Genomic DNA, 27,379 nt, shown 5'->3' with positions numbered 1-27,379 from the left:
GAATGGGGTTTAAATTAGTCTTCTCTGCGGCATACTTTAAACTTCAATTAATTACAGAAGGGTCAATTTTTCATCATCATCATCAACCAAAAAATAAAAAGAATGACAACGGAATAAGCTAGGACTTATTATTAGTTATAAGGGCAACACTAATACTATCATTTGAGGAAAGGTCTATAGTGCAATCATTAATAACAAAATAAATAAATAATTATTCGACGGTGGAGAAAATGATATCATCATATGACTAATGCGCCATACAGCTTCTCTCATTGGTTAGCTTTCCTCGCCTGCTCGAAAGGGGTGCCCATAGGAATCCCACGTTAGCATAGTCTAATTTGTCATTTTCATGGGCTAATTGTTATTGATTTATTTAACAGCTTATTCTAACTTTCAATCAAAATGAAAAGCTATTATTATTATTATTATTTCAAAGCTTGAAATTAATCATTGAAAAAAGTCAACATTTTCAATTAATAAAAAATGCTGGTGAGATCCATTAATCGAGAGTACGATCTCTGCCACAAAGGATCATGATCTGTGGTCCAATTTGAGGAAAAGATATGCGACTAACTCCGAGGTATTTCTTAACTTCAGAGGGAAAGATATATACGAAGGGTTGATCGACACCTATAGTACTTCATGGAAGCTGCTGGAATCCGTTGCTTCTATGCGGACGGCTCATTGCACACTGGCGATGTGATCGGTGAGTAGCTTCTGCGAGGCATAGAGATATTACATGTCTACATGGTCATGCTCACGGAGAACTATGTCGAGAGGAAATGGTGACTTCGGGAGCTCACACACGTGGTGAAGTGTCAAGCGGTGTCCAATGGCCGTAAAGTGATCTTGCCCAACTTCTGCAATGTCACTGTTGACAAATGTGAAGAGATTCGCACGTACGACACATTTTTTTAATTGATTTAAAATATTGTAATCACCAAAAATAAATATGATCGCTGAAATAATAATTCGAATGGGTTTAAATTAGTCTTCTCTGATGGCATACTTTAATCTTCAATTAATTATTGAAGGGTCAATTTTTCATCATCATCATCAACCAAAAAATAAAAAGAATGACAACGGAATAAGCTAGGACTTATTATTAGTTATAAGGGCAACACTAATACTATCATTTGAGGGAAGGTCTATAGTGCAATCATTGATAACGAAATAAATAAATAATTATTCGATGGTCGAGAAAATGAGATCATCATATGTCATAAGGCTTGCCACGTCACGTGCCACGTCAGAAATTACTAACGGCGTCAACAGAAATTGACGGATTGTACTTGATTGAAACAATTTGATACGTTTTGTATCAAATTGTTACAATAAAAAGATTTTGTACCGTCCGTGTTACAACTTAAAAGGTTTTGTATCATTCAAGTAATTTTCCCGGCAGATGCTCTCAAAAAGGTTGGCCAAATCAAGGGACTGCACAAGGGCAACACCGGGTGAAGCTTCTTCCCTACTTTTAATATTAGGAGGACTCCATTCGGAATCAGTTTCGACTTTTCAATTCAAATAATTTGGGGATTGAATTATAGCTAGTGAGTGAATGAATGATTGGGCTGCTCGAATTATTCATGTCGAAACTGAAAATTACTAGTGTTTTATATTACCTAGCTCATACTGTAGAACAAGAGCGCGGGTTCTCTGTTTTCATATTCCTACTTTTTCTTATGGGTGCAGAGATGCAGATTTTGGTCGAATGATCGTTGAGAAAGTTTCGGTTCAGACTAAGGATGAGATATTTGAGCTACCATTTAGTGGGAATGGATGAACGGGCTAAATTTGTGGAGGAATCGTTAGATGTTGAGTCTGGTGATGTTCGGTTCCTAGTAATCCATGGAGAACGTGGCACAGGGAAAAAAACTCTTGCCAGAGCCCTTTTCCTGCAACTCTCTGCACGATTTCAAGGTAGCAGCTTCATTGCCGATGTAGGAGAAATATAGAGGCATTATGGTTTTGAAAATCTAGAACGCAAACTGCTGAGAGACATCTGTGGCAATGGATTACCAAAAAAAGGAAACAATGTCGGTGACAATTCTGGCAAGTCAAGATCTGCCAAAGAAAGCTTTCGAGACAAGAAATTTCTCACAGTCCTCGATGGTGTGGACAAATGGCAACAAATCAAGAAAGTAGCAGGCAGGTCTACTTGGTTTGGTTCTGGAAGTAGGATAATAATTACGTCCCCAAATAGAGGGGTTCTGCCGACTCAACCTGAAGTATCAGAAGAACGCAACCTGAACCAAGCAAGAGAAGTTTTTGGTTTCGAAATGAAGGAGATGGAGCTTAACCAAGCAGTTCAAGTCTTTAGCAGGTATGCTTTTGGGCAAGACTCGCCATTGGAAACTTTTGAAAACTGGTCCCTCCAAATTGTCATGTATTCTCAAAAGCTACCTTTGATCCTTGAGATCATGGGTTCTCTTCTTCATCGCATGTGTGATACACAAAGATGGGATCAGATAATACAGAGCCTAATGGATTCAACAACAGTAAAGGACAAGTTGAGGATAAGTTATGATGCATTGAAGGACAACGCAAGGACAGTTTTTCTTGATATTGCGTGCTTTTTCGTAAACGAGGAAAAAACTAAACCAACATATATATGTGGAAATCTTGTTATCATAATTCCGAGGGAATTGAGGCTCTTCTTGAATATTCATTGGTAAAAATTGTTGATGACAATAAACTATGGATGCATGACTATCTTAGAGAGCTCGGAAGGATATTGTTGGTAATAATTATTGTGATCCACTTTGGAAGCATAACAGAGTGTGGATACATGAAGAAGCATTGAAAGTGCTAAAGAATAAAGAGGTAAACAAACGAGCGATTGTACCTCAGTTTCTTAGGTATTGCTGTAACTTCTTATCTTTTCTGATCATTGGTTTGAAGGGATTTTCTTATCGTATCAGGGGGAATTTGAATTTATAACACTTTCACCTGAAGAATTTACAGGCAAGTGCAAGCTAAGGTTCCTTAAATTGTATTCTGTGGAATTTCAAGGAGACTTTAGCCATCGACTTCGAGAGTTAAGATGGCGTTCTTGGCACAAAGGTGGGCAATTTACCGCAACCAATTTTGCATCAGCGAATTTGGTTGTTCTCGACATTGCACATAGTTCCATCACAGATACAGGTATGGCAATATAGTGCACGAATAGATTATCGAGCTGTATTTGTTCAAATTATGATTGCTCATTTGGGGGTAATTTATCTGTTTCACAGGAGAATAACTTGAGAGTTATTGACCTAAAATGTTGCGGTATCTTAACCAAGACTCCCCCGTTTATCTCAGTTCAAGAATCTGGAGAGACTGAAATTGACCATTCGATTGGAGAATTGAGGGGCTTAAAGTGCTTGAATATTAAGGGATGTGATTCTCTAGAGAAGTTACCTGAGGAAATATGCTCCCTCGAAATGTTGACAGAGATTCTAATCACGAAAAAGGTTTGCAATTCCTTTGGCTTGCCAGAGTCGATTGGCTCGCTGAAATCATTGACAACCCTCGAAATTGTCAGTGTCAGGATGGCTCAAATTCCAGAGTCCATTGGAAGTTTGGAGAACCTTCAGCGCCTGTCTTTACTTGGGTGCTCCGGTTTTGAGAAACTACCAAAATCATTTGGGCAGTTAAAATCACTGGTTGAGCTGGATATAGCAGACACGCAAATCATCGGATTGCCCAAGTCAATTAGAAAGCTGAAGGAGCTGAAAGTGATAAAGATGGAACATAGTTCAATAAAGAAGTCGCCACGTACTATTGGCAAGGTGGAAAAGCTTGAAGAGCTGCATGCTAAACACAGTAGAGATTTGCAGGGCGAAGTTCCAGATGGAATCGGAATGTTCTGCCATTTGAAAATATCAGACTTGTCACATACCTCTCTTGGCAGGTTACCAGAAAATTTAAGCCAGCTCACTCATCTCAAGAAACTACAGATACAACCATGCTGTGAGCCTCAAAATTTGTCACAGCTTCCCCGAATTTGACTGATTTGGGAATTGCATTCTGGACACTGTGTCGAGTCTCCAATCTATCAGCACCCGGAAGTACTTTGTCCCACTTGGTAATCGACACCAGGCATTATCATCCACTGACTGAACGGTACAATTTGGAATTGACCAAACTAGAGAAGTTGGAACTGCATGTTCCAAATGTCCCCAACTTGAAGCCTAAATTCCAGTTCCCTGATATGCTGAAGTCGCTTCATCTGTCTTGCCAGGACTTGCACTGCTGCTCGGAGCTCCCATCCAGTTTATCTAAGCTGACCCTGACAAATGTTGCGGTAAATACGAGATTGCTACACTTGGACAATTTGGAAAGGTTGTCATCCTTAGAGTTACTCAATTGCGAGTTAATTGATGATAGGGGCACCATCGAAATCGGTAGATTAGCCACATTGGTGCATTTCTCCGCATCAAGGTGCCTCTTTAGCATTGCCAATGGACTTCGTCCACCAAAGACTCTGAGAGTGCTGAACGTAATTGAATGTGAATTCCGCAATACCATACTTCACCTTTCAGGCTTGAAGTGTCTAAAGCGACTGGAGATATCGTACTGAGAACAACTAGTTGAGGTTAAAGGTCTCGGAGAGTTGGAATTGTTGGAAGAATAGATTATTCTCGAGTGCCCTACCTCGGAAAGGTTGGAGGGTGATATATCCAACTCAGAGGGACTAAAGGTGTTCAGACTCATTGATAACCATGAGCTCAGAGAGATTGAGGGTCTCGAAAGAGTGCGTGCTAGATATCTTAAGTGCTTCAATGCTACGGGTCGCAATATGCCTTCACCCGACATATCGAGGCCAAAATGTTGCAGACATCAATGCTTTGATTAATTGCAGAGCGGGTAAGGTATGTCCTAATTAAGATCATATTTATTCTCTTTAAATCTCCACTCTGAATGGATCTTATGCTTCTTACGGATGGTGTAATTCTTTTGGAGATGAAAACTTAACTTATGATGTACATACCTACTTGCGAACTACAATGAGCAGTGGTAGGACTACCACATCTACACAATTCCATCGAACTTGTGAACGTATTCTATTGTCTACAAGCTTATATTTTTTTATGGTTTTTTTCATGCATGTTTTAATTCATTTCATGCCGAGAAACTAGAAGCATTAAGGAAAGCCGATGGTGATCATAAAACTAATCATGATATCTGTGCGGCGAACCTACTTCTTTGAATCCTAATAGAGGAAATAAATGATAATTTCAAATCATAGAATTCCCTGTATAGATGCTGTATAGATTACACGATCGTTGGCTTTGATACCATCTAAAATTGTAGAATTGTGGCTGAAACCTCAACTTACTGTTAGAGGTAAATTGTATTGAAATATATAGAGCATGTACATGATATGTTTTAGGAAAGAAATAAAAACAATTAAATACAGCATCTATACAGGGAATTCTATGATTTGAAATTATCATTTATTTCCTCTATTACATCCTATGTCCTTTGAGATTTGCCGCGATGGGTAACAACAGAGATTCAGATTTGTGTTTTAAAGACTTTTACCGTACCACAGCTTCAATGTCTCTGAGATTCAGTTTGCAGGGAGCCTTTGCAATTTCGATATATTGCCCTCCAACTTTACCACATAAACTGTCTGTTGTACACTTGTTCAAAGGAACCCATTTCTAGACCATTGTCTTTCCACCCTTTCAGCTTAAATTAATTAGAACCTTAGTGGTTCGTCCAAATATTTGCACTGTCTTGTGCACGAAACCCTCGAATTAATTGGAAAACACATCGGCTTGTCAAAGTAGCACGAATTATGGGAGAGTCAAGTAATTGAGTAACAGTGTCTCTGACCTCCCAGGTATAGTATTGTCGAGACCTTCCGTGAATGAGCAGGTATAGTAACTGCACGTACGTACACGATCCAAATTTTTTTTTTCTTAAATTGTAAAAGAAAAAATCAATACAAAAAAATTTCTTATATAATTTTTTTAAATAACTAAAAATTTTAATTTTTTAAAAATAAAAAAAATATTTTTAATCCGAAATTTAAACACAAAAGTAAAAATAATTATAAGATTATTTAATAAATATGAAAATAAATCTAATTAAAAAAATGTGGGGTCACAAATGAATGTCAAAATGGGTCACTTGGAGGGAGAATTTTTCTTTAGGGACGATTCAAGTGGGGTGGCATCATGTGGGGCCTTCCGAATTGGCAAATGACTCCCAAATTGTGGGATACCATTGCAAATGCTCTAATGGCGGTGGGGAAATGATGCTATGAACAGTACCTGCATATGCAGTCTTGCTGAAATAACAGACAATTCCAGCTCCTGTAGGAATTTGCATGTACCGAAAAGAAGCAAATCATTTGAATGCGTAGAACAGCAAATCACATCCCAAATTGAGGGACAATCTTACAATCGATTGCCGTAACTTAAAAAATATTGAACTCAGCTAGTCCTGAAGACCAGTGATGATGGTAAATGCATTGGGAAGTACGGAAGCCCAAACATGTAAAAGGATGGGTGATCCCCACGAAACCCAATGGACAAGATTTTATGTGGAGTCCTATCGGGAGACGAGAATCACTATACGGCACACGCCAAACCAGTTTGCTTGGATCGGGATGATCAGTAAGTAAGCACCATTAACTTCAGCCCCCGAGGAGATCAAGTAACGGCTTCAAGTGCTAAGCAAAGAGGATCCAATGGAAAGCTGCCAGACATGACCAACTTGAGCAAACTGCAGCATCAAAACCGATTTTCAGCCAAGGGGTCGCGAGGTAGCAGGAAGCCATGCATAATTAATTCACTGTATTCTAAAATTCCAATTCCTCAAAGTGTTGGACAAGTCAATTAAGCACCGAATCGAAATTTCAACATCGGTAATGGAATTGACCTTGTTCGTGAAAAAAAGACATCACATGACTTGATTGAATGAATCAGTAAATCACGCAATGATCAATTACACATGCTCGCCCCACGTGCCACCCATTTTCGAAAAGAAAAGAAAAGAAGATATGAGGCTGACATGTAAATCTCACACCACAAAGTTTCAAAATTTCAATCCTTGCTTCCCAAACAAATTTGACATAACCACTTATGCGCTCATTCTAGTAAGTGCTTAAAATTTCAGCACATAAATTAAGTGCTGAAATATTAAGTCCAAACAAACACAATAATTAGGGGAATGTACCGAAAAGAAGCAATATTAAAGCAGTTAATGATTAAGTGGAAACCTACTTAATAATTAAGCACTCAATACAGACAATTCCAGCTCCTGTAAGAAGTTGCATGTACCGAAAAGAAGCAAAGAAAATAGTATCTAGGTTAACTGCTTTAAAGTAAAGAGCATACATATTCTAATTGAAGTCTCTCGCCATGAATGCCATTCTGGACATGACACTCCCTTCTTTGACATGACATTCTAGTATGCCTCAAGACCCAGCTTTGCCTTTATGTAAGCACATCCCGTTTTCTCCTCCTGGAATTTGATACATGCACTGAACTTTCCAAACACTTGCAACCATAAATCTCCAAGCGCTTCAAAGATTTTACTCTTCCAAGACCCCTAACTTCAACGAGCTTCTTGCAACTATCTATGTGGAGAGCTTCAAGCTTTTCCAAATCAGATAAATCGCCCAATGTTTCCAAAGAATTGCAGTAGCAGATAATGATTTCTTCCACGGACTCGAGTTTTCCTAAACCTCTAATCTCAGTCAACAGTTGGCAATCCATTATCTCCAAGCTCATTAAACTCTTGAGACTTGACAGATCAAGTAAGCCATCAAGAAAATTGCATTCCCTCATGGATAACACTTTCAATCTTTCTGGCAGAGGAGGTCCACTGATACTGCTAAAGTTGCATTTGCTTGCAGAGAGATGGTCCAATGATTTTAACTCCACAACTCCCAGATTTCCAAATTCATCGCTGCCCATTGAACAGCTACAGAACTCTAAGAATGCCAATCTTTTCAAGTTGCCGATACTTGGAAATTTCATAGTTCCCTTGAGATGTGCCACAGACAACCTCAACAAAGTTGACGGCAACTGGTGTATAGTTTCTATTTCCCTGCAACATAAAGAAAATGATCTGAGCTGAGACGTATCGCCAAACTCGAGGGTTTTTATTCTTGGAATGTACAACTCCAACTTCTCCAATCTGGATAACTTCCCGATGTTAGTTTGAAACTTATCAACTGCGCAAAATAACTGCAGATCAGTCAAACTACTCATCTCCGAAAAATCCGGCAGCTCCTCTAGCTTCTTAGACATGACATGCAGAGTGACCAAACTCTTCGGAAGCCCAGACAATTCTCTAAGCTCATGGCAGAATTCTAAATTGAGTGTCTGGAGATTGGAGAGCTTACTCAATGTTGGTGGCAATGATGAAATTCTGGTGAAGGACAAATCTAGGATGGTCAAGGAGGATAAGGTCCCAATTTCACTTGGAATTTCTCCTTGCAAACCTTCGCAATGTTTGGCTAGCAACTCTTCAAGCTTTTCCAGCTTCCCAATAGATTTAGGCAACTCAGATATTAAACTATATTCCATATTTATCACTTTCAACTTCTTCATATCTCCTATGGAGTCAGGTAATTTAGTAACGTCCATCCTTGATAGATCCAACATGACCAATGACTGGAAAAACTGACATGATTCTGGAAGTTCCTTGATTCCAGTGCACTCAGATAAGATTAGGCTCTCAAGACTCTCAGACTTTCCAATACGTAAGGGATCGACAATTTTCACGTGAACTATTTCCAGAACCAACAAGGATGTAAGACCGGTAATTGATTCTTGTAAGTTGAAAGACTGACCATTCCCTTTCATGACGATCTCCGTCAGAGCATTAGCTGAACCCAGTTCGTCAGGCAATGCTTTAAGAGAATTGCATCCCTTGAGGTTCAAGTGCACAATCTGCTTTAACTTCCCAATGGAGCTGTCAATTTCAACCAAATTTTCACAATCTTCCAGAATCAACCTCTCCAAAATCATGCACTCAGAGAAAATGGGGGTTTTGGTTATGCTTTTGCAACTTGTCAGATTGAGGACTTTCAGATTCTTTGCCATCTGCAGAATAGTTATTCACATAGAAGATAGTCAAACAAAAACTTGACTGGAAAAACAATGAAAACAGAGATGAATTCGTGGAAAAGAAGTTTTACCCCAAGTTGACCCGATTCACCCAACTGATGATCAACGATACGACTGTGTGAAAGGTCAAGAATCGTTAAATTTTCCAGATGTAGGTTAGTTGCTGCAACATCTGGAGGACAAAAATGCCACGAAAGCCATCTTAATTTTGGTAGGCCAAGCTTTACTGCAAAGGGAAACCCCGACAATTCAAGAAACCTTAGATTCGGCAATCTTCCAAGTTCTTCATTTGGAAAAGAGCATTCTCGCAGAAATTCATCAAACTGTAGCCTGAGACCTCGAACATTTCCATTTTCCTGCCATGAAGTCCACAAGAGGTGATAAGAAGCTGCAAGATATGATCCATCCAAGGACCGCTACTCAAGCAATTTACTTCAATAAGAGATTATAGAAAATCAAATCTTTTTCTAATAAATGAAGAGGTGAAATAATCTATATAATGAGCTATCAGATTAAATTACTCAAGAATAGATGATATTCTCATGTGATTTACCTCTTTGCTCCTTAGCACGTCCAGGACTTCCTTGTTGGCCCACAACCTACTACCCTTGGCCGAATCGATAATGGTTCCTCCACAGACAATTTTTCTTCCAAAATCTCTGACCTCGTCATGCATCCATAACCTATTGTCACCCAAAATTTTAATGAAAGACGTGAAGATGAGGACTTCAAGTTTCTCTTCCGGGAAATGTTCACAAGCATCCCACATGTAGATTGCAGTAGATTTTTCTCTACCATTGAGTAAACACGCAATATCAAGAAATATTTCTTTTGCCTCATTGTCTAGTGCCTCATAACTGATCATCAGTTTTGAGTGAAGTTCTTGATCAGGTGGGTTCTCCAATTTCTCCATTGTAGCCTTCCATACATTTTCAGGTTTGCGATATAGGGATGAACCTATTATCTCAATGGCCAAAGGAAGTCCACGTAGTGCAGAAACAACTTGCTCACATGTACTTAGGTAGTCGTCAGGAGGAAGGACTTTTCCAAAAGCATGGCTACAGAAAAGTTGAAGAGCTTCACTGGATTTCATTCCATCCATTTTAAAAAGCCGAACTTCGTCAGGCCACTCCTCGAAGCGTCCGTCTCTTGTTTCATGCTCAACTGCCAACACCTTAATATCCCTTGTTGTAACAATGATCCTGCTTCCTGCAACAAACCAACTAGACTTTCCGACTAGCTTTTTGATCTGCCGCCGATCATCAACATCATCAAGAACAATAAGAACTTTCTTCTCGAGAAACCTATGGCTTAATATCCTGGTTCCATAATCAGTGTCAGCACCAAGTATGTCTCTCAGTAGTTGATCCTGCAAATATTTAAGACCCTTGTCTTTTGATGTTTCTCGAATATCTCTGAGAAAGCTGTAGCCTTCAAAGTGAGCGGAGAGTTGGTCAAAAACGGCTTTGGCCAAAGTCGTCTTACCAATACCACCAATTCCATGAATACCCACAAACAGCACATCTCTAGATTCAAGATCTAACGCCCTCTTCAGCTCCTCTACTTGACCATGCAATCCAACTAGGACATTTTCATGTTTTCCCTTAAGCTTGTTTAGAGTTGCACTTACAACAAACTTGCTGAATCTCTTGAAACTGCAATATAATAAAACATTTTCTTAGAGGTGAATGTAAGAAATAGTTGTCGGATAATAAGTTTAGGGTACATATGAGGTGTCATATGAAAGAGACATTATGGTATTTGAACAAATGTAAACGGAAGGACATGGATTTTACTATGTTAATATTGCTAAGTTAGGTTACATTCCTACGGTGCTTTTCCTTTATAAATTTTGTATATCACATACAGATCATTCTTGGTTCAAACGTTTGTAAACTGAAGATAAAGAAACTGCCAGGTAAACTGTCCCAGTTTTGTAAGTAATTACAGCAAGACATGATATATAAAATCTAAGCCTTGAACATGGCGGTCCATTTTGATCCCTCCAAGTTCCACACATTTATTACTTTTAATTTGATCAATTTGTTGATAGTTGATGACATTATTGTGGTTGCCAACAGTTTCATCATTACAAGATAGTATGCACTATAAAATTTGATGAGCTGGACTTAAATTAATGACAATATCTGATATTGAAAGAAGATATCCATTACATGCATTGTATAAGTTCGTTTAATTAAGTACACATGCGTGCAAAACTACAATGAACACATGCGTGCAGGGTGAATTTCAGCAGTGCACAAATACTAATGACTTGAAAATCCATATTGGGTCGGTCTATTACCGAAAAAGGAGAAGCAAGAGGAATAAGAGTTACTCATTATCGTGTAGTTCCCAGCCGCTCAAGGACGCAACCTCTTGAAGAGCCTGCCTCCATGTCTGAATCCTATCGGGGTCGACTCCACGTTTCTCATGTAGTGCGAAAGACTCCCCAGTGGTCCCCCTCTGCTTTCTTACATCGCTTGGATCAACATCATAGAATATCGGGATGACCATGTGGCCCTCTCGTTCCCGGCACCCCAGCATTCCTACGACCTGCTCGAGGCAAAACCTACTGGAAGTATAATCTTTCGAGAAGATAGGGATGAAGATTCTAGAGCGCTTGATTGCCTGAAGAAGACCATCAGGGAGAAAATCTCCCTGGACAGGCCCCTCACCGTCCCAGAAGACGCGAACCCCTGCATTCTTGAGGCCGTGGAAGAGGACTTCGGCAAAACCTAGTGTCACATCAGAGCCTCTGAAACTCAAGAAAACATCGTACTCATAGGCTCCGGCAGCCAAAGATGAGCTCTCGGAGACATCCATGGTGATTCGAACTCGAATGGCAAGTTACTGTGAAGGAAGCAAAGTTTGACAATTTTATATAGGGATAAGCCGAGAGAGATATTTATAGAGATTTTACGGAAGTTCGATATTAGGTTATTGAAATCTTAGTAAAATATTTAATAACAAATAACAAGACGATGTAGTTGCCAATATAAGGTTAGAAATAGGAAATAATATTGCATAAAATATTAACAGGAGATAATATCAGAAATCTTATGAGTTATATGAGAGAAAATTATGAAGGAAATATATCCACAAAATATTATTACCGATTTAGTGTATCAATGTTGGCCTGGTTTTAATAACACTTATATCAGGTGTGGTCCTTGGAGGTGGAAAACGGCACATATTTTTCTTTCTCTTTTATTTTTATTTTTATTTTTAATTAAAGATAGCACGTTTCTAATGAAGAAACTTTTCCTATATAAGTCGGGGCTCAGGTGTGTGTTATTGTCCAAAAAGATGGTGCGACAATTTAACCCAAAAAAAAAAAAGACAGTACGAGAGATGGAGCTGCTTCTGCTCTGCTCCCCGCAAGCACCACCAAGACCACCGACAATAGCAAAGCCCAACTGCCCCGATAAATGCGGGAGGGTAATAATAATAATAGAGATTATATCAAATCGGTCCCCAGACTTTTCAAAAGTGCAAGAGTTTCCCCTAGGCTTCGGTACCCTCAAGCTTGGTCCTCAAACTTCTAATCTGTATCCTCAACTTTTAAATTCGTCATAACATGTCCTCCTTGAGTACCTTAGCAGGTGGCTGCTTTATCTATTCCCCTTCCCTGTGATGATCGACCGACAGTTTGTTAAATATTGGTACACCATCGAAATCAAGTTTCGGTCTGGTAGAATAATTAGAGGGTCAACAAAAGTTCTCCTGCCAAATCGAATTCAAGAATCTTGAGACTCCACATCCCATAACAAAAATAAAACAAGAGTAAATTACAAAGCGCCTGCAAATCTAATAATACTATTCAAGTAAGTAAAGTAATATGCTGAATTTTCTGTATATCTATTTTAGTATAACTTTTTAAAATAAATCCCTTCGCAAATCGAGATGGACGTTGTGGGCCTGACAAATTTTTCATGTTTTTCTTTTTTTAATAAAACACATAAAGCCGGTTCCTCCGCAAATCGGGCCGGACAACTGTCGATCTGACATTTTTTTTTTTTACTTTTTTTTTTCAATAACAAGTTGCTTTAAAAATGGAGGGACAAGAATTTAAAAAAAACATTGGCTCAAATGGGTGTCTATCCTTGACTTTCCAAGTTAGAAACTCCTCCGCATCTAGTACCCTTTGCTTCTTTTTTCCTTCCATTTTCCGATTTTCCCTTTCTTTTCTTCATAATTCTGCTTTTGTTCTTTTTGTCTTTCTGTAAAACTATAATAATTATATACGTATATATTAATAATATTCAAGGACTTGCCGTAATACACAAGATTAGTTACTCAAGTTAAATTTGAATTATATGAATCAATATTAACCCAAAATTATGGAATCAGTTATAAAATTTGAAGAATCCATTAGTATATTGCACGCTTACGTATACATATGTATTACAAGTTATGTTATATGAACATAACAAAAGTTTCATAATGGAAACAATAATCACACTATTAATAGATATAAACAACTAAGATTTGTTGACTTAAAAAAGATAGAATTTTTAAGCCTACATGAATAAATTTAATAAGGCACGTGTGGAAATATGAAAGAATATTGATAAAGTTGAATAATTTGGTCTGACATAATTTGGAAATAATTTCTTTTATAAATTAAACAATTGGCTCGAGTAATATAACGCAAGGGACTGTGAGTGCTTATATTATATTTTATACTTGTAAATGATCAATTGTCATTAATAGTACAATTAGGTAAAATGCTTTTAAAATATAATTTTATATATAAATCAACAACTCTCCGTGCAATATCATCAAACTGACTATTGTCATCTTCGCTCTTCTCCTCTCAACTCAGTTCATCTTCATCAGTGATCCGTCATCGATCTTCGCTCTTTGCTTCGAGCTTGAGCATCGCGACATTCTTCTTCTCCTTCGAGTGGCAGAGTAGACTCTAGAGTCTCGAGAAGATTCCTCTTCTCCTTCGAGCGACAGAATCCAAACCACTGACCAGAGTCCTTCATCTTCTCCTTCGAGCGGCAGCTTATGTGATTGCAGAGTCCGGAGATGGCTTCAAGAGTTGAAATTGATGGAGGGATCCTCCTGGGCTGTGGTTGGAGAAGCTCCAGAAATTCCTTATTGGCTGGTCTGCTACATTTAGATGCCCCGAGTCAACAGTGTGTCTCTGCCAGGTGGGGATCAGATAGTAGCAATCTGACTCATTCCTCTGTTGCCGAGGTTTAGCGCTTTTGTTTGTTCTCATTATTAATTTCCTGTTGTCGACTTTTCCTTATTTCTTATTTACTTGAAGAGTGGCGAGAGAATTGAAGAAGATATGAAGAAGAAATTGGCTTTATCAGCACTTGGGATACAATATATGATTTTCGAATTCTTGTATGAGGCATCCCAATCCCGGGCAATCAATTTCCTTATTCTGGATTCCTTGTTTCATACTTGCCGACCTGTAAGTGTTATTCTCAGGGTGCTATGTCCTTTACTAGAGAAAGCAACTCTCTATTTTCATGTATTTTATATTATTTTCTTAAAATAATAAATATTTATTTATTTTATAATTAAACATACGGTCCGACCCATCGAACCTCGGTTGAACCCATGAACCCATAACTTGACCGGTTCGATGTCCGGTCCGATTCTGATAACACTGATACTGACTAAAATAAAGGGAATTAAATTTCACTTCAACTTGATTCAATTTTATAGAATATCCAACTTCCTCTGTAATCAACTTATAGTATAGATTGAGTAAATTTTTTTCTAATTTTATTACATATTCAAATGTATATATAATTGCTATTAATTGAGTACATAACATGTGTCACGAACATAGCATAAATATGCTCTAAATTATGGGAGTATAAAATACAATTTGAAATATTCAAATTCAAGAAATAGATTTAAGTGCATTTCTTCTTCTAAGAAACAAATTTAGAACAAATATTATCAAGGAATCTAACTTATCAAAAAAAATTATGAAAGAATCTAAGGAAGGAATGAAAGTTTGAGGGACATAGAACGGGGAGAGACAAATAAAGAGTACAATAGCCCAAAAAAAAATGTCTTGTCTTTTTCTTGCAAATTTAGTTTTAAATACACTCAAATGTCACGTACACAAATTTAATTATTATCTAAATTTTAATACTGAACCTTTTATATGTATGCGAGTCCTATGCGCTGATTTCTATTACTATATATATCATGCTTTTAATCAAAATTCGTTTTATCAGTATCTGCTTGAAAATTCATGAACATGTCACATTAATTTGAATTGTAAAAAGTTTTTAGACCTAGATCAAAATTTTCATTTCTTATTGATCAGTAAACAATTTTTTTCGATCTCTGCAGCATTGCCACAAGCATTTTCTTAGTTTATGTGAACACTTGAACTATCACAACGCGAAGGAAAGCAATTAACCGCATAAACTGAGGAGGAAAAATAAAAACTTCCCCTTTTTGATAGTTTTGCACATCGATTTTGCAGAGAAAAATGTGGTTAGAGCAATTTTTAAATGGGTTCATTTTGAGAAAATACCCCAACTTTGCTCTCTTTCCCAAATATCGCCAAAATCCAAAGTTGTAAGACATTATTAAACCATGTAATATCAAAATAGTCTCACTTATAGCCACTTATGACTTCCATTAACTTTTCCATAAGAAATTTAATTTTCTTAATTTTGGAAAATAAAAAATAATTTTAATGATACGACTGTGAAAATTTTGAAAAGAAAATGATAACCACAATTTACATAATTGTCCTAATGAAGGGATTGGGAACAAAATTCAAGATCCGATCCAATGGCTGAAAATAAAACAATCACGATGATTATTTTTCTTTTTGCAAACAACCGTGGTAGAATCTCCCATAAAAAAAAAGTTATTTTATAGTTATTCTTCTCATGTCAACTAAGGCGGGTGAAGTTTATGATTCAACCGAGAAAGGGGGCTGTTGGCTTACTGAATTATAATTATCTCAGTTTCTTTTTTTCATTTCTTCACCTGCATGTACAAAATCGCAAACAAGCTAGAATAATAACAGAAGACAACAACTGAACAGCAAGTTCTTCAGTTCCATTTAATTATAGTACCATGCAAATGATCCAGATAGATTGTGGGCCTCGGAGAGATGGAATCATTGCAATTAATTATTTGTGGTCTCTGCAATTCAATGAAAAGGTTAGGGCCTGAACTGCCACTTAATTTGATGTACTTGAACATAGACTTTAGCCCATCTCTCAGGAAAGCACCCGATGTATCACATCACACTTGAAGAATCTGCAAGTATATATTGAGAATACAAGGCCGCAGTGGAGATTATATTCGAGGTCTTTGAGAACTAAAATGCATGAAGAGAAAGTTTTGATTTATCCCCTCGCATGTTTCACCCCCCAAATTCAGGAATTAGCTGCGATTGTCCAGATCGTGAGGAGACCGCCTTCTGTTATCACAATGCTCAATGCTTCCATGGCTTACAGAGACTCCTCTCACGCTCCAAATTAGCAGGTCAGATATTTTTATGTTTCTTTAAGTGTTATTGTTGGGCTTTGCCTGTTGATTAATGGATTGATTGGTTTAATGGTTTTATTCTCTCTTGGTTCAGATTTGTTCTATTTCCGCAAGATGAATGAGGCAGTATGTAACTGCATTTTCCTGAATTTCACTTGGTGAAAATGAGATCAATTGCTCAACTGCTGCTGAAAGGAGGTAGACACTCGGAGTCATCTTCTGCAGTTACATCAACATCACTTAACAATACAAATGAATGAAAATTGCAAATCACTAAGCTACCCATTGCAATTTATATTCCTCTAAATAATGCTAATTATATAGTTTGACTGTGACGTATATGGCATTTCTCGGTTTTGAAATCTACTATCCATATTTTGAATAGATTGCAGAATTACTAGTGAAGATACATAAATAGTACAGCCTCTCTTTAAGTGTACTTTGCCTTCACGGGGAGGCACTTAATTTCGCACATGGAGCTAGCGGGAGCTGTTTACGTCTTCTAGGCCAATCTTTTCTGGGCTGAGTAAAGCGCCGAGCTCAGCCGAAAATTGATATCAGGCTAAAATGCGCAGTGCAAAGAAAGTGGACTCTTGACCATAGCTGGAGCCTGGAGCTACCCATTCTCATTTCCTAAGTTGGACAAGGCATTGGCTCTGTGTAATAAAATCCATATCCTTTATCATCAATTAGTTCCACTTTCATCAACAAAGGGTGATCTAGTCTTAGGTACCGTCAATTACATATTGTGTTAACTTCGATCTGGAACTTTATCTTAAAACAGGGATAGAAGATTTCAGAGTTTGGATATGCAAAATTTACTAAGACATGAATCCATATATTCCATATCTGGAGGGTTGCTGCTAGTTTTCGTTAACGTGTGCTTGTTAATCTTTTCAAAACTGGAGGGTCCTTGAGAGTTGGCGGGGTTAACTTCAACTTCTACCTGCTCAAGCCATTAAGCTTCTGGATTGTCATCATTCCAAGCCTCCTGGTGGCAAGGGGTCTCAGTGATCACACAGAATGGTCCGTAAAGCAGAGTACACATCCTTCATCACAATTTGACGTCTCCATCTTTGATTTCACTTTGATTCCAGAATTGTACATGTCATACTGCAGCACCTGTGGAGGTTCTTGTAACCATAACGGAGCTCGTCTTTTGCTCTCTCCCCTGAATTATGGAGCAGCATGGAAGGCAAAGTTGACTACAGTTTTCCCTAGTTATTCGGTGCAAGATTCTCTCACTCCTGCATGCATGATGTTGAATTCGGAACTCAATCTAAGAAAAAAATTTCATGATTTGTGTCCAGGCACACCATTTCCTTTCAGTTAGCATATCGGTTCCAGTTGAACTAACGCACTGCTCTGTTTCAAGGAGAAGCTCACCCCCTTACCGAGTAAGCTATGACAAAACATCTAGCTTTAAGATTTTGGGCAAATACTGGCCGATTTCAGTTGCCTGATTCTATTGGGAAGCTGAAGGAGTTGGAAGTGATCAAGATGAGCAGTTGCAACGCCCATGAGTTACCAAGCTCCATCGGAAACACGAAGAAGCTTGAAGAGTTGGATGCTCCGAGTTCTCCGAAAGGAGAAATCCCAAGGCAAATTGGGGGATTGTCCAGGTTGAGAGTATTGGTGCTATCGCACACCAAAATATGCATGCTGCCCTCAACAATAAGAAAGCTTTCTTTGCTCCAAACCCTCTGGTTAGTAGACTAATAAACTTGAAGATTTGCCAATGCTTCTGAAAATTTTGCTTAGTTTAAAGTTCACGTCAGTGCTATTAAAGAGTCCCAGATCTCTTAAATCTAACCCAACTGATTGATTTGGAGTTAGCCAATATCAACAAAAGAATACGTGCTGACCATGTCAAATTTTCGAATTACATGTGGCCATGCAAGGTAGCAGAGGTAGAGAGACATTCTATTTGGAATCCGTCAAAATCGGAGAACAGCCTTGTATTTTACCTTTCAAAAGTCACCACCCTACCCACTGAACTACTGGGCATTTTCTCCCAATTGAACTCGCTTGAGTTGGGTTGCCAAGACTTGGAATGTTTGCCGCAGCCCCCATCAAGTCTATCAAATTCAATTCTTAAGTGTTTGAAAATGGATACAAAGCTGCCCAGCAGCCTCTCCAACTTGAAGAGCTTATCCTATTTAAAATTCTCCAGCAAGTTTAAAGAGACTGTTAGTATCTTCTTTCACACTTAAAGATTCTAGAGGTGTTGGCAATAGACCACTGCGAACAACTAGTAAGGGTTCCGGGTCTTGGAGGGCTAGAGTCACTGGAAGATATGTACCTCTCTAGTTGCAAGTCGTTGAAAATAATCGGGCATCACCTGCCAGCAAATCTGAAGAGTATGACGATATCTTATTACAGTTGTCTGAGAAAATTACCAGATCTGTCGTGCTTAAAGAAACTACAGCAGCTAAGGGTAGAATGCTGCAATGAAGTAACGAAGATCATCGATTCGTCTGCCTTGGGAGATGGAATCTTTACAAGAATCATTCATTGCAGGATGTGATTCACTAAGAAGTTTAGGGCCTCAACTGCCAGTTAGTTTAAAGTACTTGGACATAGTCTATTGCGCGTCCCTCAGGAGAGTACACAATGTATCGCACTTGAGGAATCTACGAACGTTAATAAGAGTACAAGGCCGCAGAGAAGAGATTCCAGGTCTTGATGAGAAAGTCTGACATTGTCCCATGGGGTGAGCGAGTGTCCGACCCCCATATTCAGGAATTAGTAGCAATCATCCAGATCGTGACTCATGAGGAGAGCAGAGTCTGCTATCATAATGCCTGCATGTCCCTCGCTGTTAGTGACTCCTCTCACACTCCGATATAGCAGGTCAGATATTTTGTTTCTTTAAGTAATAGTTTACTTCGTGTTCTTTGTTAGGCTTCACTTTTTATTTCTGGATTAATTGGTTTAATGGTGCTTTCTTCTGGTGTATTCCATTTCTGCAAGACGGATGGGACAGCATGTAACTAAATTTTCATGAATTTCACTCAGTGAAAACAATATCCATTGCTCAGTTGTTGTAAAAAAGAAGGTAGATGCTCGACATCATTTTCTGCAGTTACATAAACATCACTTGAGGTTAAAGCTACCATTGCAATTTACATATTTTCCTCCAAATAAACCTAATATTATACTCCGAATGTGATGTATTTGGCTCAATTTTGAAATCTATGGTTCATATTTTGAGTGCATTGTAAGATACTAATATAGATTCAAAAATAGTAGTGGCCCTTTCAAAATATACTTTACCTTCATGGAAAGGTACTTAATTTCACACGAGCTAGAGAGAGACCTGTATATATATATATATATATATTTTTTTTTTTTTTCTTTCTTTCTTTCTTTCTTTTTTTACATCTTTTAGACCTACCGTTTTGAGCTGAATAAAGCTTGGCTCGAGCGCAGCCAAAAATTTCATATCAGCCAAAATGCATGGTGCAGGGCAGTGGACCGTTGGCCATAGCTGGAGCCTGGAGTTAACCATTCTAAAATCCTGCATTGGACAAGGCATTGGCTCAGTGTAATGAAGTCTGCTTCCTTTCTTCTTCAATAAATTCTACTTTTATTGCCAAAAGATGATCGAGTCCTAAGTACTGTCCATTACCGGTCGTGTGAACTTCGAATTGGAACTTCATCATACAATGGGGATAGAAGATTTCAAAGTTTGGAAATGCAAAATCTACTATTAGAAAGTGAAACCATATATTTATATTCCACATCAAGGGTGCTGCTAATTGTTGACATCGACGAGGTACATATGTATGCTGGTCAATCTTTTCTAAACTGAAGGGTCCTTGAGAGTTGTAGCGATTAACTTCAACTTCTCAGCTTCTGAATTTTTTTTGTTTGGGCATTCCCAGCTTCCTGGTGCCAAGGGTTTACAGTCTGTTCGCTCATGAAAAGGTCTGTAGTGAAGATTACACATCCTTCTTCAAGATTTGATCTTTACATCTTTGGCTTCATTATGGTTCTAGAACTGCAGATGTCATATTATAGAAGTAGAGGGATGTCTGTCCAGATGGTTCTTGTAACGGTAACCCCAGAACGCGAGCTCATCATGAACTTTTGATAGGCAATTGGAGTTATTCCTAGTGTATTCATCTTGGTCGAGGAGTTGTTCAGCTGAACCTCTTGATGTTTCAAATGACAACTGATTATGTGCCCTATCAACTCAAGGTACTCTAATTAGTTTACCCATATCTGGGATTTGCACCACAGCTCTCGCCTCCTTTGTCCAAGCTAACTCTCAAGGTGAACCATTGTGCGAGCCTGGATGATGTTGAAGGCAATGGTAGGAATAGATATATATATATATAAGATATGATAGGCCAAATATATTACATTTACGACGGTCATCTGACATTGAACTCTATAAAAAGTAACTTACATGACATTCTGTGGTACTTTGTAAAGGTGATCAGATAAACACAGATACATGGAAATTATTAAAAAAAAACATGTCTCCAAATAAATATAGAGGAATATAATTAATGCATGTCTTGACATAGAAGCTAAACTTATTGCCCACCCGTGGCCTAAATGCTGTTGGTTTTCATTTTTGGGCTGTATGTCAATCCAAAGCCAAATGGGAACAGAGGATCGTATAAGGCAGAGCCGGGATCCATTGGCAATTGGTCAAGCCTCTTGAACCATGAGACAGGTAATCGTCCCACAAAGTCATAATCTCCAAAAACTACATATGTGATTCCATTTCCTTCAGTCTCAGGCAACCAGGCAGCAACCAAAGCATCAATCTTCTCAAGCATCTCTGGCTCTAATTCTATAGGTCTCCCAGTGATCAAAACAAGAAGTGTTGGTACTCTATCAGCAACTGAACATATCATATCAGCTAGATCAGAAGGGATAACAAGTTCAGTCTTCGAGCTGATATATTCTGCATATGGAGTTTCACCAACAGCCACAATGGCGAATGCAAAATCATGAGCTGATAATGTGTCCACTGATGGGCATTGCTCGAATATGACTTCTGTTTCAGGTCCAACTGTTTGTTTAATGACATCAAGAATGGTGGTCCCTATATAACAGAAACCAAAACAAATTCCACTGATCACGCCACAAAAACTAAACTGGAGAGTCAAATTTCGAAACTAAGCTTTGACAACCACTGCAGAACCTACAACTGTAAGATTGCAGCAAAAATGAAGGACGCAACTCCGTGCATACCAATTGTTGTCCTGCCACTGTCGCCGATCCAGCGTACAGTCCAGGCCCCACATTGATAACCAAGATCATCTGCGTGCGTTCCCGCGACAAGAATTTTCCTGGCATTCTTGTCTAATGGAAGTAAAGGCTTTTCCGGGTCCTTCCCATTCTTCAACAGAACCAAGGACTTCCTCACTGCCTCCCTCGCTATCTCTCTATGCAGCTGCAGATCATTTGATCACAACATAAATATATCAGATTGGGCCATGTCAGGTTTCATGTAGTCAGAACATCAGTCAGAAAGTGCATATCTTCCCAATGTTAATGGACTAGGTCACGGGAAGAATCTCTCGGGAAAGGCCGGAAAGCTATGTGACATTTTCTGCAGTTTTACCTTGCAGCCTACAAGATCTAGCAACGACCTGTCGGACAAAGGGTGTTCGAAAACTCCAGCAGCAAACTTCACCCTGAGTATCCTCTCCACGGCGTCATCAATCCTAGAGATCGGAACTTCCCCTGCCTCCACTAGTGACATCGAGTCGTCTTGAAATTTTTCGACATCATGAGGGCCCAAAACCTGCGAGAAAGGAAAAGGAATAAAGGAGCTGCTTCTAAGGGAATGTAAAATGTTTAAACTAGCAAGCCAGATCAGAAGTCTTGGGTATTACCATGTCCATCCCCGCATTAATTCCTAGAGCAGCACATACACGATAGCCTGCCTCTTCTGGGTCTTCGTTTTCTTTAAGTTTATCAATGCCTTCCCAATCAGAAATTACGAAACCCTACAAATGCCAGAACGGTTACCGTGTTAATGTTCAATGTTGACAGGAAAATGCATATATCTTAAACCCAGTTTTATTACCAAAACAAGGAGGTGAAGCAAATACCTTAAACCCGAGTTTGTTCTTCAGAACATCAGTCAGAAGAAACTTATTAGAATGCATCTTCTGCCCATTATAGCTTGAGAAGGAAGCCATGACAGTGCAGACATGTTGAGAGATGCTAGTTCCACGGGGCCAACGGAAGCGAAAAAGAAACAGAAATTCAAAATTTCCTACCCATGAAACTAATTCCAAGACCTACAAATAAAAGCGTACCTGGAATTTTAAAACTGTCGACCAAGCGTCTCACGCGTGACGCCTTTACCAGTATCCACACCGACTTTGTCGACGAGTTTTCGAGATCGGCGATGCTAGCGACCAACACTCGAAAGAAATACTGATGCGACACCCGAAATTATTGAACTTAATTGATCCTAATGAGTTGAACAATTCAACTCAATAATCCCATTTATATACATACATGTATATCATATATATACGTGCATATCATCTTATCCTTTTGCATCTCAATACACAGTCATATATATAATGGCTTGGAGGGGAGAATTTCAACTCCCTGACCGATGTGGGACAAATCAATTAAATGTCCCAAATAGCATCTTATATACATACACACATATAGCCATATACATGTGCACATATATATATATATATATATATATATATTTTTTTTTTTGCATGCGTGCACAGACACATACAAGCATATATATATTTATGTATATTATTATTATTATTATTATTATTATTTGGCTATTGAAGTTAATAAATCGAGTCTAATTAATCGACATATTTAATCTCATTAAATATCCGATTAATCGGTCGCACCTTAAATCATCTAATCTCTATTAGACGATTTTATTTGTTTCAAAATATCTCGTCAATTTAGTCGTAGTGTGTGACCCTGTAGGTTCCCAATTACGTTGATAGTAATATCAAAATCTCTATTTTAATATTACAAACAGTGAGCGGCATCTAGCAATGCATCACTGTTACTCAAGTAATCGGAAAGTCAATTTCTCGACGAACCTCGTGACCTACATTACCGTGTAATATAATCCATTGTCCTCTATATCTCTATTGAGCCCAAGGCATGGTCGATGACATCTTTGTATGGCTCAATATCTCTCTTTCTTGGTTTACTGGGTAAGTCTATCAGAACAAATGAGCTCGATATCGCTATATCGACTCATTTGGGTATGCATACACTTTTAGACTTAACCACCAAGTGGCCGTGAGATATCGCTCCCGTTTCGTAGGAGGGACAAATTTTATCTTGGTTACTCACATTCCTCTCCATGCTCTGTGATATACCCAATAACTGTCTTTATAACCAACCTGTTACGGTAGCGTTTGACAGTATCAAAGTATATGACATTACATGTAGGAATCCATGGTGACCTCAAGTCAAAGGACCATTACACTATAGTCACTTTGAAATATGCTAATGACAATCACGTAACAAACCATGTAGCAATCTCATGGCGGGTCAGTCCAATATACATTACTCTTAATGTATACATGTGGTGTGATTTGATATCTCTATATCCATGACCTGTGAGACTTGGTCATCAATCAACACCCACACTAGTCTAACCGTATTATCGTTGTCCTAATTAACGATAATACTTTGACTATGGACATTTAGGAATAATGTTCGGTAATTATAGGATCTCACAATCAAGTCACACTTGATGCCTATTGAATATACTATTCGAAGGACATTATTGTGTAAAATCATATTTAGCGCAATCTACACAATAACAGAAATTCCTCGTTTTATAATGAAATAGATATCATATTACATAACTGATTATAGATTGCCTCTAGGGCATACACCAATTCCCAACAAGAGATACAGTCAAGGTAAGGGCCATGTGAACCATCTCCAACTCTTCGTAACTTCTTTTCGTATCCCCCTCGTTTTTCCCTCCTTCAGTGCCTCCATCTCCAACAAAATGCTTCGCGCATGCGATCATGTTGTTTCTAACAAAGACAGGAACTTAGTAAGAAACACTAGTACTTTTTTTCATTTCACCCTTCCAAATTGAAGCACTGGGCGAGTTACCTTCGGGCGATAAAAGGGTGGCCCTTTGGGTGCTCAGCTGGCGGAAGCCCTTGCAGGCCGGTAATTATGGAAGCCATCTTTCCAATGATTTCCAGGACCTCGCTGTAACTTTCGTAGCATCTGTTCCACCTCATTTAACAACCTGCCATAATGTTAAAATATATTGCCATTTTTCTTGCATTGATAAACACAAACATAATATTCTAAATTTCACTTTTGAGTTTCCGTAGAAAAATTTCAGTCTCATTTTGATTAACTCATTGAGATGATAGCCGCTACTCCTTGTACGTGCATTATATTCCAATCTTAAGAGAAACTTTCATTATCTTTTAATATTATTTTTTTATCATTAATTTGGTCTTCCATATTTATGTATTTTCATGAGAAAAGTATTGAGGAATCCGAGCACCCAAAAGAAATAAGAGATTTGAATTCTTTTATCTTGTTTTCATAAATTAAATAATTAATTTGTTTTGAATTATAAATTGCCTAATAAGATCAAGTACGTGCATGAGCAATTTTTTTTATACATATATCCATCAAAACTTAAATAGAATATATATGTATAATAATTTAAATTATTAAATAAAACTAAAATAAGTATCCAGAACTCACTGCAATACAAGGGGCAAAAGTGTAATTAATGCCACCTGCCCTGGCCTCCAAAGCATTTGCTGCTCCTATCCTTTGGATCAACTCTGCATCTCAGTCTCACGTAAATGTCCCAGTTAACCAAGAAAACCACCTAATGAAATTTTTGGTGAGACACGAGGTGTCCTCAGCCAAGACTATCTTGTTCGAACTACAGCTTGGCCCTGGCTACTTTTATGTACCTAACGAATTAAGAATAAGAAAACAATGCTAAGTTACCTAGTGGCACCTAGCCCCACATTATGCGGAAAGATGGTAGTGCCATAGGCGTCATTGTGGCCATGAACTGCATCCACTCCCAGTATGAGCGGATTACCGAGCCTTGACTGAAGTGCTGCTTGTTGCAACTCATCTGCCTTGTCCGCCCAGTCCTTAACCGGCGCACTGTGACATGGCCCTCTGCCAGCATTCACTCCTCCTACACACCAATATCAGTGATACTGATTTTTAGGCTCGCATATATATTATTTTACTACTCCAAATCCGAGCAGCAAAGTTGTAGATCAAGGTTGCGTTGTTTATAAATAGTTGTAAGACCACATTTCTTATATGTGCACCAAGGTCAGTAAGTGGGCTCTATAAGTGAGTGAGATTGCTTAGTTTTGAGAGTTAAGATTGAGTCAAATCCCAAAATATAAACGAAAATTCATAAATTTATAAGAAATTGGGTGCCACAACCTATTTAATTTGCTTTTATTTAAAAAAAATTACTTATTTTAAAGTACCGAAAGAAAAATTGACTTAATTTAAGGTTTTGTTTGTGTTGACTTAATTTTAAGTGCTTAAAAGTAAGTGATAAAAATTTAATATTTAAATAGAACAAGTGCTTAAATAATTAGGTAAAAAGTGTTTGATTGGATAAAAATTAGGGAGACTGAAATTGCCTTTAGATGATTGCCCATGCATTTACCTTTTGCCTTTATTTTATTATATATTTTTTAAATTCAGAAAATTTTAAAAATCAAAAATTGCAAAAACAAAAAAAATAAAGAGGGATTGGATAGAAAGCAATGGCGGCGACCTCGACTAAACAGTGGAGGCTGGAATCGTAGCTGCCACTTCTCAAGAATCGCAGATCAAGCCCCCTCAAATTGAAGTAATAGGGGCTTTTTGGCCCCATCGCCACAGACGAGGTTGTTCGAGGTCACCGGTGACCTGGCCTATGGCGATGGGGGCCAGTGTTGAAACCTCACCACTCCAATTTTATGTGCCCCCTCTCTCTTCGATTTCTAGGAGATATTTTTCGATATTCCTAATTGATTTTCCCAGCGGAGGCCTTACCTGGGCAATGGTGGCCAAGATTGCGCCCCCCCGCCCGGGGGTTTAGGCGGGTTTACGCTCTTCTCTCTACTTCATAAGCAAAAAAACAAAATGGTACCAACTGGTAATGACGAAAAACCTCAGATGTTGGTGTAGTTGAAGAGAAGAGAAGAGAAGAGAAGAGAAAAGAGTACCAACGGAGCCATCACGGAGGGCAGCGGCAGCGGGAGGGAAATGCATAGTCATCTGACCAATCTTCTCTTTTAGAGACATTTGACCCATCAAATCTCTCACTCAGTACTCAATGGGCGTACTTGGGTTCTTGTATGCCTCAGTTTCCATGACCACTCTGCCTCTTTTTTTTTTTTTTAATGGGTGATGACCACTCTGCCTCAAACTGTAATGTTGCTCGGATCTAATTGTGCTTAATTTTAATTAGTAACCTTTCCTGGTGTGTCAATGATCTTATGCAAAAGGAACGAGCTATATATATATATATAATTAAAATTTCTATAAATAGGGACTAAAGTAGTACATAGAGTAAGCGTCGGGCTTGGGCTAACTGGAAGTCTTAATGGCAATTTCTATACAAATTCTCCAAGTCCTCTTTTTCTTTTTTTTTTGGGTGGAATCTCCATTTCTATCCCTCACGACTACACCCGTGGGCCAGAAAAAACGCTAATCTACTTCTTTACCTCTTCAACCTAGCAGATCGTGTGGGTTACGCCGGAGACATTGTCCGTCTCAATCAACTTTCTTTATTTTCTTTCAATTCTTTAGTAGAGGGAGATTTGTCTAGTTAT

At 38.3% G+C, this 27,379-nt stretch overlaps 2 protein-coding genes, 1 long non-coding RNA gene and 1 pseudogene across 4 annotated transcripts; 2 read left to right on the top strand and 2 right to left on the bottom strand.

Annotated features, from left to right (window-relative positions):
* The first annotated feature begins 1,778 nt into the window (after positions 1-1,778).
* LOC116188691 (disease resistance protein TAO1-like) lies at positions 1,779-4,567 on the top strand. The gene is made up of 6 exons (XM_031518175.1): positions 1,779-1,923; positions 2,032-2,582; positions 2,722-2,826; positions 3,142-3,147; positions 3,237-3,957; positions 4,047-4,567. Exons 1-6 carry the CDS (start codon positions 1,779-1,781, stop codon positions 4,565-4,567), a joined length of 2,049 nt encoding a protein of 682 aa, XP_031374035.1.
* Positions 4,568-7,436: 2,869 nt separating this feature from the next.
* LOC116188690 (TMV resistance protein N-like) lies at positions 7,437-11,903 on the bottom strand. Its single transcript, XM_031518174.1, has 4 exons — positions 11,416-11,903; positions 9,631-10,732; positions 9,149-9,433; positions 7,437-9,053 (listed from the first exon to the last, which is right to left on the bottom strand). The coding sequence occupies exons 1-4, from the start codon at positions 11,901-11,903 to the stop codon at positions 7,437-7,439; spliced, it is 3,492 nt and encodes a 1,163-aa protein (XP_031374034.1).
* Positions 11,904-16,397: 4,494 nt separating this feature from the next.
* On the top strand, positions 16,398-20,705 carry LOC116187216. Of its 2 annotated transcripts, XR_004152009.1 has the most exons (7): positions 16,398-16,565; positions 16,663-16,766; positions 16,954-17,594; positions 17,688-18,274; positions 19,089-19,421; positions 20,037-20,115; positions 20,456-20,705. It is a non-coding gene; the product is annotated as an uncharacterized LOC116187216 (long non-coding RNA). The 2 variants fall into 2 exon arrangements; XR_004152008.1 differs by lacking the exon at positions 20,456-20,705 and having other exon boundaries at positions 20,037-20,440.
* Positions 20,706-20,967: 262 nt separating this feature from the next.
* Positions 20,968-26,918, bottom strand: LOC116187214 (annotated as a pseudogene).
* Between the last annotated feature and the right edge of the window lie 461 nt (positions 26,919-27,379).

The sequence above is a fragment of the Punica granatum genome, chromosome 8, assembly GCF_007655135.1.
Source record: "Punica granatum isolate Tunisia-2019 chromosome 8, ASM765513v2, whole genome shotgun sequence".
Taxonomy (NCBI): Eukaryota; Viridiplantae; Streptophyta; class Magnoliopsida; order Myrtales; family Lythraceae; genus Punica; species Punica granatum.
Note: the sequence above shows the minus strand (reverse complement) of the source record. Positions and strands in the feature narration are given on the sequence as shown.

Bases quoted from the DNA above. Each gene is read 5' to 3' on its own strand.
- LOC116188691 (XM_031518175.1), top strand. From the start codon at position 1,779: ATGGATGAACGGGCTAAATTTGTGGAGGAATCGTTAGATGTTGAGTCT. The intron at 2,583-2,721 runs GTAAACGAGGAA...TGACTATCTTAG, and splicing joins TTGATATTGCGTGCTTTTTC to AGAGCTCGGAAGGATATTGT. The intron at 3,958-4,046 runs GTGAGCCTCAAA...CCAATCTATCAG, and splicing joins ACTACAGATACAACCATGCT to CACCCGGAAGTACTTTGTCC.
- LOC116188690 (XM_031518174.1), bottom strand. From the start codon at position 11,903: ATGGATGTCTCCGAGAGCTCATCTTTGGCTGCCGGAGCCTATGAGTAC. The intron at 9,434-9,630 runs GTAAATCACATG...ACTTCATGGCAG, and splicing joins ACGTGCTAAGGAGCAAAGAG to GAAAATGGAAATGTTCGAGG. The intron at 9,054-9,148 runs GTAAAACTTCTT...ACTATTCTGCAG, and splicing joins GTGAATCGGGTCAACTTGGG to ATGGCAAAGAATCTGAAAGT.